Raw genomic sequence first — 14,966 nt, 5'->3', positions numbered from 1 at the left:
TCGACTAACCTAACCTAACCAATACTTTCTGTCCTGAGCATGGTGCCTTCAATGTCGAATCCCTAGCTGGATCAGGTTCGCCTCAACGTCATCCAACCAGCGAAGGTGCGGTCTTCCTCTCAGTCGCCGTTCTCCAGGAACTCCATACAATGCTACCAAATCTGGTTCACCATACATCTGCCTCATCTTAGCATTCCTTCAGATCCTCCACGCACCGTTCTCGCAAACAGGGCCAAAAATCATGGTTTTATTCTTAAGAAGAAATTGTGACAGATTAATTGAATAGACAAAATAATTGAATAATCCATAGTTATATTTCATCACCTGTTTCCCTAATGTGTCTACATCTAATCTGGGCACTCCAGAATGAAATTCAGAGGTTTTATATTATTTAATAAAATCATGTTTTCAAAGAAGATATTCTTTTATTGCAAATCTGAACAAATTTAACAAATAAATAGTGAACAACACAAAACTCCTAAAAGTAAAAAATTAAACTACAAAAATGTGATACCACCAACATTTTCCTCTTGCTGCATTAACCCGATTTTGATTGCAACTGAGCTGAAATTTTAAAAGTTATTATTTAAGAAATAGATAAAAAATAAATATTATTCAAGAACATCTATATAAAAAAAGAGTAGAAAAATAGAATTTTGGATTCTATAACTATGTAGTTTTTGGGCAGGTTAGTTCAGTTCTCTATTATCCACCAAGAAAGTTTCTTCACTATATTCGGATCTGCCGGATCCATTTTAGTGTATGTGATTTCTATCATACAAAGGGCTGTATAAACGATTGGTTTATATTTTTTTCTTTTTGTGTTTTGACTATGGTGACTTTCAATAACTAATAATGATATACTCATTATCTAGTATACACTTTCTTGAGAATGAATACTGAATGTGAAAATAATATGAAAAAAATCTCTTGAAATATATTATGTTATATTGCTCTCTTGGATTTACTAGTTTGTTAGTGCAATGGGTTGATTTATATTACTTACATACTTATAAAAGTCTGAACATTCTCAAAGGATTTCTTTTTATTCTCAAATTATAAACTTACTATACCCCATTTTTAAGATAGGAGAACCGATTTGAATTTAAGTTAGCAGCCGGTTTTACACAGGACTTTTGGTATATATTATGATGTAAATTGTGAACATTTTGTTTTTTCTTGCGTTCTTGTTATTGTTTTTATTAAAATATGAAAACAGTTCAGGACTAATTTGAAAATTGACTCAGATAATACTCCCAGTACTAGTATACATCATTCATCCCCCAAAAAATTACAGAGCAATTTAGGCCACTTATCATCAACAGAGAAGTAAAACATTGTGAATTTGTATAAAAAAATTTCAGATGATGAACCAGAGCCAAAGGTGAATGTGTTTAAAATTATAAAAACGTTGGGTGAGTTACCAAAAATAGCACTTTTATATGAAGTTAACAGATCCAAATTTAATTTTTAGGAGTTGCTAGGTCCATTGTGTTTTGTATTATTAAAGAATACAGAAACACTGGAATAATTGTAGAAACCTTCAATGATAAAACTAAAAATATAATTTCGATGCTTTGTTCATAAATTAAATTAAAATTAAACACCAAATTTGAATAAAATATTAACTAAAATAAAAATGCCCAGATTCAGCAAAAATTTTACAAAAAAATTATACTAAATTTCATATGTTACCGATGAAATGGCACAACACAATAATAAAATTGTACTTAGCCTGCCTCTATATTATTGTGAATTAAACCCTATAGAATTGATTAGGGTAAAAAATGAAGTTGCAGCCAAAAATACTACTTTTAAACCAAAAGATGTAAAGAATTTTATAATTCAAGACTAGGATTGTGGATGATCTTATAGAACCTATAATTGTTTCTTTCTCTAGCGATTACAGTCATCACTTTCAATTTGGTAACTTTTCTAGTGATTTCTACCTGATTCAGGTTTCCTAAAATGGTCCTCCTAGTTTAAAGGTAGATTATAGCTACAATTTTATTTCCAACCCAAACAAATTTAGAATATTATCATCAATCCACGCTCATATCACTAGAAAGAGAAAAAGTCATTGGCACTTGAAGATTGATATCAATATCTTCAAGAACACGAAAATCTAAAAATTTGGTGAGTCATATAAGATTCATTAATCATTTCAAATTTTTTCCTATAGATTCCAAGAATGTAGAAAAGTCATTTGGAATTTTGCAATAATTTTTTGTTTATATAATTCTCTTTTTCGGATATTAGTTTAGCACCATCAATAGAGAATGAGATACATTGTCGTTTTTTTACTCGATATGCTGGACATATATACGCATCAAAACTTAAATTAAAGAAATAAATATATGATCTAATAACAAAGTCCATATTAAAATGGCTTACCATGTACAGTTCTCACATGTCGTGTCAACAATATAGCCTTGTTGAAACCTTCAGTACATAATTTACATTTGTATCTCTCGTGACTGTGGAGTAGTTTGTGCTTCTTAAGATCCTTAATATGAGCAATGGCAGCATCACACTGGTATGATTCTTTATCAGTATGTGTTCTCATATGAACAGTAAGATTATACAGTCTTAAAAATATTAGATTGGTAAATTGATAAGTGATAATAGTGAGGAAAAATTCACCTTACGAATCCTTTACCACAAAATGGACATAAATAGTTCTTTTCGCCAGTATGGTATTTTTTATGAATATTCAGCTCACTTAATCTTATGAAACCTAAAGAGATAAAAGTTTATATATAGATATTTGGAATTATACAATAAAAAACAGTATTAGTTGTGATAATGTCCTTGAAATGTGCCTTTTATACCTTCGGTTTATTTTTACTGTTGATGTTTACTACCACAACATCGAAATACAAATTTTACACTTGTGGTGCTCTGAGGGGGACAAAAGCTCACCTGAGCTATGGGTAAGAAAATTTGAAAGCTTACAATCACTTGCATATTCTAACTGTGTATAAGTGTATCTACTATAATAACTTATAGAAATAAGTTATTACTTTGAAAGTACGAAGGCAATTTATGTTTAGTAGGTATCCTTATATATATTATTTATATAATGATTAATTAATTTTATTAATATCATCATTATATGAAAGTTTTAGATAGTCGTGTATATAAACAAAATTATATTATATTATTTATTCATTTTCCAAACATTTTCAGATACCAACCTTTTTTACAATATTCACATTTAAATGTTTTCTCTCCTCTATGACGTTTCAAGTGTGTATGCAAATTATCTTTTCTGGAAAATGTTTTTCCACATACAAAACACAGAAAGTTCTTGGAATGACCTTGGTGGGTTTTCATATGTTCAATCAATAGAAATTTAGACAAGAAAGTTCCTTTGCATATTTTACAAGAAATTTCATTACACAGCTACAAAAAAGACCATCAATTTAAAAATATATTGGTAAAGTAGACAATTTTATTGATTTATGAGGAAAAATATTATGTTTACAATTTCAAACTATAAATAGCAGTATTATGTTACTATTGCATAAAGTTGCTAATATAGTAAAAGTGCAGGAACGATTTCATTTCGTGATGAATTACTACCATCAGCTGATGAATCAAAATTTACAACTAAGTATATTTTACTGAAAAAGTTTCATCTACTTATATAACTTCTTTCTTGTATGTAATCTTCGATAACTTATTAACTCTCTTAAATTGTTTCAAACATACCTCATGCTGCTTCTGATGTAGTTTAAAAGAATCACTCCTGCTAAAATTTTTGAGACACATGGTGCAATGGAACGGTTTAATAGTTGAATGCGAAACAGTGTGTCTGTTTAGATGATCAAATCTGGAGAACGCTTTATTGCATGAATTACATTCGTATATCTAAAAATAAAAAATTGTAAAGTAGTACATAGTACACAAAGTATTACATAGTGGTTATTTATAAAACATTTTGGTACATTATAAAGAATAGAACAACCAATTGGTTTAGACAGTATTCATCTGAATTTCATAGTAAACTAAGTGTTTTTGTAACTGGGAGTTCTGTCTATTACAAAAATTTGAGCACAAACTGGAAAGAACATATAATCAAATGAAAAGGAGAATGAAACCTGAAAACTTCTTACCTACTGTCATTCAGATATAATTTTAGGGAAGTAGATATAAATCTTAGAAGAAGGAAGCAGTTTAACATAAGTTGTTATGTACCGTCCAAGTAATAACACATTTGGCTTGAATACCTTGGTTCCTTTGTGACTAATTTTTACATGACGATCCAATTTAGTCATGGAATTAAACATTTCATTGCAAACCGGACATGGAAAATTTCTATTTCTTGTATTTTTTTTTGTCACTTCTCTTCTTTTTACCATTTCATGACTTCTACTTGTTCCTACATTTATATTGATTGGTTTAGGATGAGAGTCAACATTTTCTCTTTGATGTTTGACAAGTGGCGATGCCTTCTTTTGATGAAGATAATCCAAATCATTATTTGCTTTATCAGAATCACAGTTATTCTCTGAGCCTGCATAAAAAAATTATGTTACATGTATTTTACATAATATATACTTACCACAACCTTCAACTTCAATTTTAATATTTTCAATATACTCTTCTTCGTTAATTGACAATTTGTCTTCTTCAATTTCAATACTCATTTGGCGTTCCCACACATCATCAACCTCATTATTCTCAATATACTCATCTTCGTTAATTGACAATTTTTCTTCAAGTTTAAAATTTTTTTGGTTTTCCCGTATATCATCAACTACATTATTTTCAGTATACACATCCTCATTAATTGAAACTTGTTCTTCTTCAACACTTTTTTGGGTTTCCTGTATATCATCAACTACATTATTTTCAATATACTCATATTCGTTAATTAAAGCTTGTTCTTCTTCAACACTTTTTTGGCCTTGATACAAATCAACTCTTCTTCCATCTTCATTATTTTCTTCTTCTCCATTCTCAATATCTTTTCTATTTTTATCACATTCTACAACTTTATCGCTAATATTCACAATATCTCCAACCTCAATAAATCCATCATTGTGATTACTTTCTTTTTGACTGGAAATTTCACCTGCGGCCTTAAGTGATAAGAATTATAAACTACAATCTAAGATGAGAATATATTACTACCTTTTCTTTATCACTTCCTATTATTGCAGTAACCTCTACTTCTTGTAGTTCAAAGCAATCCCTTACTTCTAGAAATTAAAAAAAATATATATATTGTAGAAGGCTTTTTATTGAATCGATAATAGTTATCTACAGTGATATTTTACTATTAACCTTAATGCTACCTTTGCGATTAAATTGTCAGTTCCAAACTACTTAACCAGTTTGTGAAAAATATTGCATTTTTACACAACAGAAAGTATAATCAATGCAGAAGACTAGTATAATGACAATACTTATGTTTAATCTAAGGCTGAATATTATTAGATACTTTAGGCCCAAAGACAGGTAGAAATAATACTATATAAAACATATTGCTACTGCTACTTGATATTGCTAGTCCCAAGGAAAGAGTTAAAAATGAATTCACATTAACTTAACTTGAGCAAGTATCTATTAAGGTAGGAAATTCTTTTGTTGATAGAATCGATAAGTTTTAGTTTATAACTAGAAGTTTCTTCAAGTTGTGCTGATAATGATATCAAAATGTTGAGATATAATTTTAAGTTTGTTGTTGCTTGTAACTGGTTAGCAGTCGTTTGTTTTGTATTGTGTATTATTTCATTAAAGGAACACGCCCATAAATAATAACATTTCATTGGGAACGCATTTGGATATCTAAATAGTATCTGGGTTTGTGATATTGGGTCAATCTATCCTATTGAAACATATATTACGAGTTGGAAATACCTGAGAACATTCCCTCTGTTAAATGTGTTAGCATGTGAAATTTCAAATGTTCCTTTCTTTCCAAAGTTTGTCTGCAAATTTTGCAAACATAAACAATTGTGTGAGATTGTTCATGGCGTTGTGGTTCTTCAATACTTGTAAATTCTTCAACACACTGATCATTTTGAAATATTTCTCGTGTGTGAAGAGCTTTGTCGAATTGTTGATTCTGTGAAGAAAAATCTTTTAAACTATTAGGTAAAAAACTATTGATTATCTTGATTGAACTTAAGGAAAAAAAGCTAATACAAAACTCTAGACAGGGCACTGACTACTTTTCACACTATACTAGCAACTTGATGTAGATATAGTTTCCAAATGAGAAAATTATTTTAGGGTATATTAAATTAATAAATTGGAAAAATTCTATGAATGAATTTTGTAACATTAATATGAAATAACCATCAGAGAGAAAAAGAAATAGAGCTCTCAGGTGAATGATTAAATCAAGATTATCTTAATATTACACTAATATATTAGTAAATAAGATTTTCATTAACCTACCTATGCATTTATTATAAATTTAACTGATTACAACAAAAGCTGAGACTAGAGAGGAGGCAATAACACAAATCCTAAAATTTTCAATAATAAAAATTATTTACCTCCACTGTAGAAAACGTTTTATCAAATTTCTCAAACTCAGAGAGTATTTCATTGATGTTTATACTTTGCAGATCAAAGTCAATTCCAAGTTCTTCATGAGGTATAGCTTCCCCAGTGATAGCATCATTTGTAGCTGGTTCATTCAAAAAAGCATCAAGAATATCAAATGAATCTAAAAATGAATAAATACGTTCCCTTTTTAATCTATAGGGTGTAGGTGTGTTAATTTTACTATTTAGCTAATTCCTTATGAAAAGTTTCCAGTTTTCTCTATCTTGCACCAAATTTTTCGCTTCGACCCATGACCTTCCCTTCTTTTTCAAGATTTTCCTAGCGTGTTATTCCATGTTGGTCTTTCTTTCACATTTTAATTTGCCAAATTTTTTCAACTACCTTTATGTTATCCATCCTTTGTACGTAACCTACCATCCCAGGTGTCTCCTTTCTGTGTATTCATGTATGTATTCAACTTTTGAATCTTCTCCTATATGCGATTTTCTGAGTCTATCATTTCTAGTAACACTTTTCATCCTTCTAAGGTATTTCATCTCTGTTTCTTTTATTCTTGCCTCCCTCTGTCAATACCCAAGATTTTCAGCCGTATGTAAAAATTGGCCTGTGAATTGTTTTGGACACTTTATTTGGTTTATTTGGAGATTTCTTTTTTGCTTTTTAGCCTCTTGCTTAATGCATAATATACTTTGTCTCTATTCTATTGTTTAATTCCTAATCCTGTCTTCCCGTTTCTTCCCACATAACTCCTAGGTATTAGAAGCTACGGTCTTGTTCTATACGTTCCTCTCCAACTCTAATTTCGAATTTTTCTTTTAGGTTTGCCTCTACCATAACTTTGTTTTTTTTTGGTCATTTTCAATTTTTAATTCATCCATGTAAGCTATGAATAGTAATGAGCTCAGACTGTCTCCTTGTCGCACTCCTTCTAGTGTTGTGAATGTCTCTGATTTCATGTTTCTGCTTATTACCTCGTTTCTTTGTACACTATTTGGTGACTCTTGTTAATTTTTTACAGGTTCTTCCATATTTTCGTTCGTGAGACTTTATCGAAACTTTTTTCATGTCAAGGATAGCAATGTATACCGGTTTGGATCTTGCCATTCTTCTACATATTATTTCTTTTATAAAGAATATATGATCTTGTGTGCTTCTGCCTTTCCGAAATCCACTTTATGTTTCTTTACAATTATTTGTTCAAAAACCTTTAGCAGTGTACATAGCAGGGATAGCCTACTATAATTACTGTAGTCTTTGCTGTCTCCATTTTTGTGCACTGTTAGTATCAAGCCCATTTTCCAATGTTCGTGCATCTTTTCTTCTCTCCATACTCTATTAAAAATTTCTAGCAGTAGTAAGGTCTCTAGTTATAAGATCTTCACTTTCTTCTTCTTAAGTTTTCTCCTTCTTATCTTTGCTGCCGTTTCATCATGTCTTTTATTTTCTGTGTTAAGTAATCCTACAAAAGATTCTCTCTAGCGCTCCATTAAATCTACTTCGTTTACTAGTACTTCCCCTACTTGGTTCTTAATTAATATATTTTCTACCTTTTTGTTGCCTCTAAGACCTTTCAATACTCTATAGAAAAGTTTCACCTATTTATGATGTGTATTTTATTTGATCGTGATTTTCAATAAATTTTAGGTGTATTACTGAGTAATAATCCACACAAACTTATCCTTTACTCTATAGGTCTCCAGGACGAGAATAAGTGAATACAAATTTATATACATTTATTTCATTTTTTATTTCTTAAACCTTTTTTATATAGTTTTATTGATAAATCACCCTAATTGGTCCACAATTGGTCTAAACGGTAATGTTTTATCTGTTTTTTAACGAAATTTTAATGAAAGGAAAATTAAAATCAGGATAATTTATCAACAAAACTATATATTGATTTTAAGTCTCCTTTAATTGAAATTTTGTTTAAAAACAAATAAAATATTGACGTTTACACCTATTGTGATCTTTATCAATGTTTTGATATAGTCTAAAAGAAGTCAAAATGTCAAATTTTCATCTGTCTTTGAAAAATTATAAAAGAAACTAATTTTTAATGAGAAGTGGCCAAAAATAAATAACATTCAGAAGCATAAACATATCAAAAGGTCTAAGAAATAAAAAATTTAAAAAAAATTGCTGATAAAATAAATATATTGCCAATGATATAAAAAATGTAGCAAATTTGAACTTATATCAAAGCCATAATTTACTGTACCTAAATTTACGAATAATAATCAGCTACAAACTGTTCAATACATAGTTTTCCAATATAATTTGCCATTTATTGCTTATTTAACCTATTTAAAAGCGATTATACTGAATAAAATGTTCAAAATTGTATTTACCTGTAAATGGGAAGTTTTCTAGTTCTTCCAAAAATTTTGCGTGCTTTTTTAAATCATCATCTACTTGTTCCACTTGTTTTTTGAAAAAATAAGCTTTTACCAATTGTTCCACACATATTTCGCATATCAAAGAAGGGAAATCATCTCCACTTGCCACCTAATAAATAAAATTTAATTTGTAAATATTTTTGTGATAAGTGTTGTTTATCTTATACGTACCTGAACTGAAGCACAAGCCATAAGCATCTCGTCGAAACGGTGGCTCTGATATGGATCTTCATATCGATCGAAGATCGACCGCATATGTGGACTAGCGCATTTGCAAGTTCTACAAATCACATTAAAATTTAGATTCTCCATTTTATCGAAATTCTAGATAGATCAAATTTTATGAAATCAATTTCATCATAATATTTGTTACAAAATCATAGAAATTTCGGTCGACAGCACTGGGAACAATGACATTCCCCATTTGCTTCCTCAATCTGTGCGTAATAGGCGGTGCATTTAAAATATGGAGTGTAGAGAGAAACAATTTGTGTATAGGAAATATGTCCGTCAAAATTTGTTAAATAAAGATGACGTCACTTTAGCATCAATGTAAATTTCTTTATAGTTATATTTAATATATTATTTTGTACAACACTAGTCGTAATAATGAAATGTTTGAATCAAAAATGATAATTTTTTAACTCGAAATACTTCAAATCATCTACCATTGTTACATTCATTCCATACATTTTGTCTACGCCAGCGCCATTCTGGAAGATTTTCGAACTATTTTTCGTATACAGCTAAGCACTGTTTCAACTTTTCACTTTATTTATACTGCGCATGCTTGAGAATGCGCAGAATCGAGCTGAAACCTTGAAGGATAGAGAAAACGTTATCATTCTGTCTTCCTCAGTCAGAATAGCTTCCACTTATAGAAACTGTCCATATCGAAGTATTACATATATGCTTTTCTCCCATATGAGATAACCCCTCCTTCTCTTTTCCCTCCATAATTTAAAATCACCAATACACTGATTTTGTACTACTTGGAAACAATTTTAAGGTTATGTTTGGAACGTCACTACTTGTCCTCTTGCCTTGTTTACATTTTATTTTTAAAAAGAAATATATGAAAAAGACTTAGAAATAATGAAATACATATTTTTCATTTTAGATTGTGAAACATGACCCTAGGTATTTTGATCTATTGAGAATAAAACTACATTAAAAACAGTGCATCAACATAAGAAAATTATAGCAATTTTTAATTTTTCGTAATTTGCTCTACTCAAGCGATTTAAATAGGATAATTTACTTTTAGATTAAAATTATTTATGGAATTTATTCTCATATTATAGGAATACCAAAAAATACAACAAGGAGCATAAGGAAAACTACCATAAAAAATAGCGAAATGAAATGTAAAACTTTTCCGTACGCATGAAGTAATGGTTAGGTTGAATCTCGATCCAGTAAACCGAATTTGTTTAATAATGTAAGTAGAATTTTAAAGTTATTAATGTTGCAATTGCTGCAGATGCTTGTCGAACATTTCGAGATAAATTAGGTTGTCTGGAACGTTCTAAAATTTTCTGCCAATTAAGAGATTTTAGTGATCAAGTTAGATGTATTGAGGTTTGTTAGGAATTAGTGAATAAATGAATAATAAATTCTGTCCCACATCAATCTGTAACATTATTATAATAAACAGGTAATGTTTTAGTTTTGTTTTTATTTTTTCAGTATATTTAATTAACTAAAATTTGTGATTTATGAATAATATACACTTCTCATATTTATTAACTTTTTCTAAGGTCACTTGACTTATTATTATATTTCATTATGTATAATTTACAATTTATGTCTGTTATTGCTTCTTAAAGAGATTGGGAATAGAGTTTAGACTTTTGTTGATGCAGATATTGGTATTGATATGGATATACGTGTTGATATGTATATCTTAACTTAAATATATTTTTATAGGGATTCTCTAAAAACGTGTCATGTAACCTAATTTATCAACCAAAATGATAGCAAGCGACTGCAACTTAATATGAATTATGATTGACAACTGTGAGAAAAACTCTTTTAGTGATGAAAAAAAAAAAGAAAACACATTCCCTCAAGTATTATAACAGCAGCAGTATTATTATTAGTTTTTATAAGTTCCATCGCTAGATTGGATTTTGTATTTATTACTAAAATAATAAAGAATTTACACATTTATTTAAATATGTCAACATACTTTCATTACTCTACAAACATCTAATTAATGTTATAAAAATGAAACATGTGTACCATAGAATTTATTCACTTATTGGCACGGATGAAGTTTGATTATTTGTAAATATGAATTCATTTGCAATAGAAATATATAATCACAATATGTAAGTTGAATTAATTCATTTGAAGCCTTATTTGATATGAAGTTTAACCCGGGAGCGATCGCTACGCCAACTTTCACACTATTGGTCGCACGTGAGAGTTTCTCTCACAGCTACTTTCTAAAAATTTTTACACTTTTCTTTACCCTTCAATTTTACATAACCATGAATTTATTAAACACCTGGTATCAAGTTTTATTTTAGATGTTTTGATGGTATGGTATGATATGACATTATTTTTAATAAAAATTGTTTTTAAATTGCGGTAAAAAATTCAATCAGAAGATAATTGTTGATTATGGCATGTTTCACAAGTAAACACCGTGTGTTTTGGGCAAATTGGTTTGCCACATTGATGGCAACTTTTTTTTACTTTTTTATTGCTTCTTCTTGGACAGAATGGACAGAACATTATGGTATGAAAATAATTAGTAATAAGTAATAACTTAGTGGTCGCGCGATGAGAGAATCTCTCACAGAAACGGGATGATGTTGTTTACAATGAAGTTAAACAGGAACTGAAAAGAAAGGGTAAACTTACCTACCCCTATTAATCAGAATGGGTTCTAAAAATAAACTAGGGAGGGTCTCAGGTACCAAACTTGATGAAAAAATGAAATGAAACTTTTGTGAGAGAAAATCTCATATAGAGACCACTCCCTGGGTTAAGAATCTTTTAATGTATCAACAATTCTATTGTCACATAAACATCCAAACATTAAACCTTCTAACCCATGTGAAGTTATCCACAGATTTCTAGCACAATTATTTTTTTACAAAATAAACTGAACTTTCGCAAAAAATATTAATAGACATTATAATAGACTACATAATTTTACTACCAAAAATTGAAGATTAATTGGATAAAAATTTTTTTAACATACGATTTACCACATATTTCACAATTATGAACTGAAGACACAATAAATACAAAAAATTCAAATATTTAACTGTTAAAAAGTGCACCTAATTAGAAAACAATTAGATAACAATTAATTTACGTTCGAGCGCTGACGCGCATCTTTCATTTTGATATTGAAGCCACAACATTTTTTAAATTTTCTTCAACTATTGCAAAGAATAGTGAATAAGTAATCCATTAACAAAAAATTGTGTTATAATTATTTTTTTAATGCCAAAAAAAAATTCATAAACTTAACATTTGAGCACTGATGCACTCATTGTTTGTTTTGATATTGAAGCCCCAACATTTCTTCAAATTTTTTTTAATTATTGCAAAGGACACTTCATAAGAAACCTATTAATGAAAATTGGTTTTCAGATTAGAATCGTGAAATATGTATTAATCTTCAGTTTTTGGTAGTAAATTTATGTAGCCTATTGTCATTATTTGTGTCCTCTATTAACATTTTTAGTTTATTTTGTTAAGTTTAGTTTATATTCATTGTAGAAATCTGTGAATAACTTATGGGTAATCTTTTTTATAGTCAAGAATTAGTTTACTGGCTCAATCAAATCCACTTTATTGAACTTGGATGATAAATGACAACTGAGAATCCTTTACAGTACCTCGACACAAAACATATAAGGGTAAATATAAAATCACAAGAATAGGTACATTGTTTTAATCAATATAAGAATAAATGTTGGCATATTTTAAATTATATTAACTTTAGAACAATTCCAATATTTGATAACATTTTGCCTGTAAATTTGTGAATCAAAATAATACTGGATTAACAAATAAGTTTCCTCAATTTATTATATATTGAAATCATAAACTAAGTAGTTTGAAATTATAAACATTTGAAAATACTTACTTAAGAATACCTATGTGTAAATTTCAATTTACAAAATCAAAAGAAACTGCAGACGTCTTTACGACGCGAAAATTCTTTGTAGTAATTTAAAATACAATAACAAACACCACATACTATTCACAGACATCAGCTGAATATAAATAAATTTATTTTGGAGTATAATACTTTTAACATGCTTATTTCTTTGTAGGCACTTATTTGACATTATGCCTTCTAAGCAATTCTACTAATTTAAAGTCGTCAATTTCCTTTCAAAATTTAATCAATTATAAATATTTATATCTTAGGTTAGGTTTTCACCTTTGATGTGCATTATTGCCAACTTTTGGTAAATTTGAACGTGATTGGCGAACAATGTCAGAAGAAAGGGATGAAAATACAAAATTCAATGTAGCAGACGAAGATACTTACTCATAGATTAGATTGGAGAAAGTGTGAAAATAAAAGCATATGGCAATCTTGCTTGAAATACCAAAAATAATTACTTCGACACTGATGTCAAATTTCCGACATATGTCTAATTTTGCTGAAAAAAACTAATATTTTGAATCTAAAAACAAATAAAAGTAATTAAAAATATGGAAAAATTAAACATTATCACTACAACAAGCGATCCCAATGAAATAGAAGATTTAGATTTAATAGTGACAAACACTTTTGAAACTGAAGATTTTGATGCTACTGAAGAATTTCTTGCAAAATGTACTTCTATACATGCATGTCAAGTCTGTGATGAAGTTTTTAGAAGGAAAAAAGATTTGATGTTACATATGAATGAAAGTTATGATTGTAGAACGAAAAAAATTTTTAGGTGTGTTGAATGCCAACAGATGTTCCCCACTGTAGGAGAATTCCAATTACATCTAGTATCTCATTTTCAGGAAGAGCAATCTAGCAATAAGAATGATGGAGAGACTTCTGATATTGTTTGTGAGTTATGTGGAAAAGGTATTTATACTTTATTATACTAATCCTACCACATTTTAATAATTAAACTGCTCATAATTTGACAAATCCAATACATATTTTACATAATGTAAGTTGTATGTTTTATCTGCAAATTTTGTATTACAGACTTTACTGACGCTGCAGAAAGAAAAAAACACCTTGAATCCCATTTCGAGAAAAATGGTTCAATACTCTGTCCAACTTGTGGAAAATGTTTATGTTCTAAAGAGATGTATATGAGACACAGTCTTGTACATAGTTACCAGAGTGGTAAAATGCAAAAAATGAAAAAACAGAAACAGTTTCCTTGCAAAATATGTAACAAAGGATTTAGCACTGCTGCAACTTTAAGAGATCATCTTTATTTGCATACAGGAGAGAAAACTTTTGAATGTAGTTGTTGTAAAAAAGTATTTGCAACCAAAAGCTCTTTAAGATGCCATTTAAAATTGCAGTTTAAACCTTATACAGCAGTTAATATAAAATTGGAAGATGAAATTGATAAAAAAGTTATGGAAAAAGATTGTTCTGTTAAAAAAGAAAAAAATCAAGACATCAACATTGAAAGTACATTAAAGTCCAAGGATGAAATAAATAATCAAGTCAAAGTTGAAAGAGCAAATATTTCTTAGTAAATTTCCAATTATTAAAAATATGTCTTATACCAATTTAATCTGGAATAAATTGTTTTACAACTTTGAGTTAAATGAAACACACCCTTCTATGATATTTTCTATTGTTACTTTCCCACATAATTTCTTCTATTCCCATCATATGTTCAACATATTTATTCTATTTTTAATATATTTCTTGTCTTGTGAAAAGTTTTCATTTTGCTTTACAAACACTCTTAATTGTACCAACTCTATTACAGACGGTAAATGTCATACGAAGATGTTCATTAGATTTTGTAGTAGCTTTTGAAATGGTAAGTATAAGAATGTAAGATGATGTTATTTTTTGATTTTCCACATCAACCATAT

General features: G+C 29.0%; 2 protein-coding genes across 3 annotated transcripts; one reads left to right on the top strand and one right to left on the bottom strand.

The window, feature by feature from the left end:
- Positions 1 to 405: 405 nt before the first annotated feature.
- LOC130897909 (zinc finger protein ZFP2-like) lies at positions 406 to 13,344 on the bottom strand. Of its 2 annotated transcripts, none has more exons than XM_057806885.1 (13): positions 13,036 to 13,344; positions 9,096 to 9,204; positions 8,877 to 9,033; positions 6,513 to 6,685; positions 5,869 to 6,076; positions 5,140 to 5,207; positions 4,568 to 5,087; positions 4,233 to 4,519; positions 3,715 to 3,873; positions 3,198 to 3,405; positions 2,644 to 2,737; positions 2,395 to 2,588; positions 406 to 564 (listed from the first exon to the last, which is right to left on the bottom strand). In XM_057806885.1, the coding sequence occupies exons 2-13, from the start codon at positions 9,177 to 9,179 to the stop codon at positions 539 to 541; spliced, it is 2,178 nt and encodes a 725-aa protein (XP_057662868.1). In that variant the 5' UTR covers positions 9,180 to 9,204; positions 13,036 to 13,344; the 3' UTR covers positions 406 to 538. The 2 variants fall into 2 exon arrangements, with proteins under 2 accessions (XP_057662868.1, XP_057662878.1); XM_057806895.1 differs by having other exon boundaries at positions 4,574 to 5,087.
- Positions 13,345 to 13,518: 174 nt separating this feature from the next.
- LOC130897978 (zinc finger protein 234-like) lies at positions 13,519 to 14,807 on the top strand. The gene is made up of 2 exons (XM_057806979.1): positions 13,519 to 13,983; positions 14,110 to 14,807. Exons 1-2 carry the CDS (start codon positions 13,614 to 13,616, stop codon positions 14,613 to 14,615), a joined length of 876 nt encoding a protein of 291 aa, XP_057662962.1. The 5' UTR covers positions 13,519 to 13,613; the 3' UTR covers positions 14,616 to 14,807.
- Positions 14,808 to 14,966: the final 159 nt, after the last annotated feature.

Source organism: Diorhabda carinulata, chromosome 1, assembly GCF_026250575.1.
Source record: "Diorhabda carinulata isolate Delta chromosome 1, icDioCari1.1, whole genome shotgun sequence".
NCBI lineage: Eukaryota > Metazoa > Arthropoda > Insecta > Coleoptera > Chrysomelidae > Diorhabda > Diorhabda carinulata.
The sequence above is the reverse complement of the archived record's forward strand: the minus strand, read 5'-3'. Positions and strand labels throughout refer to the sequence as shown.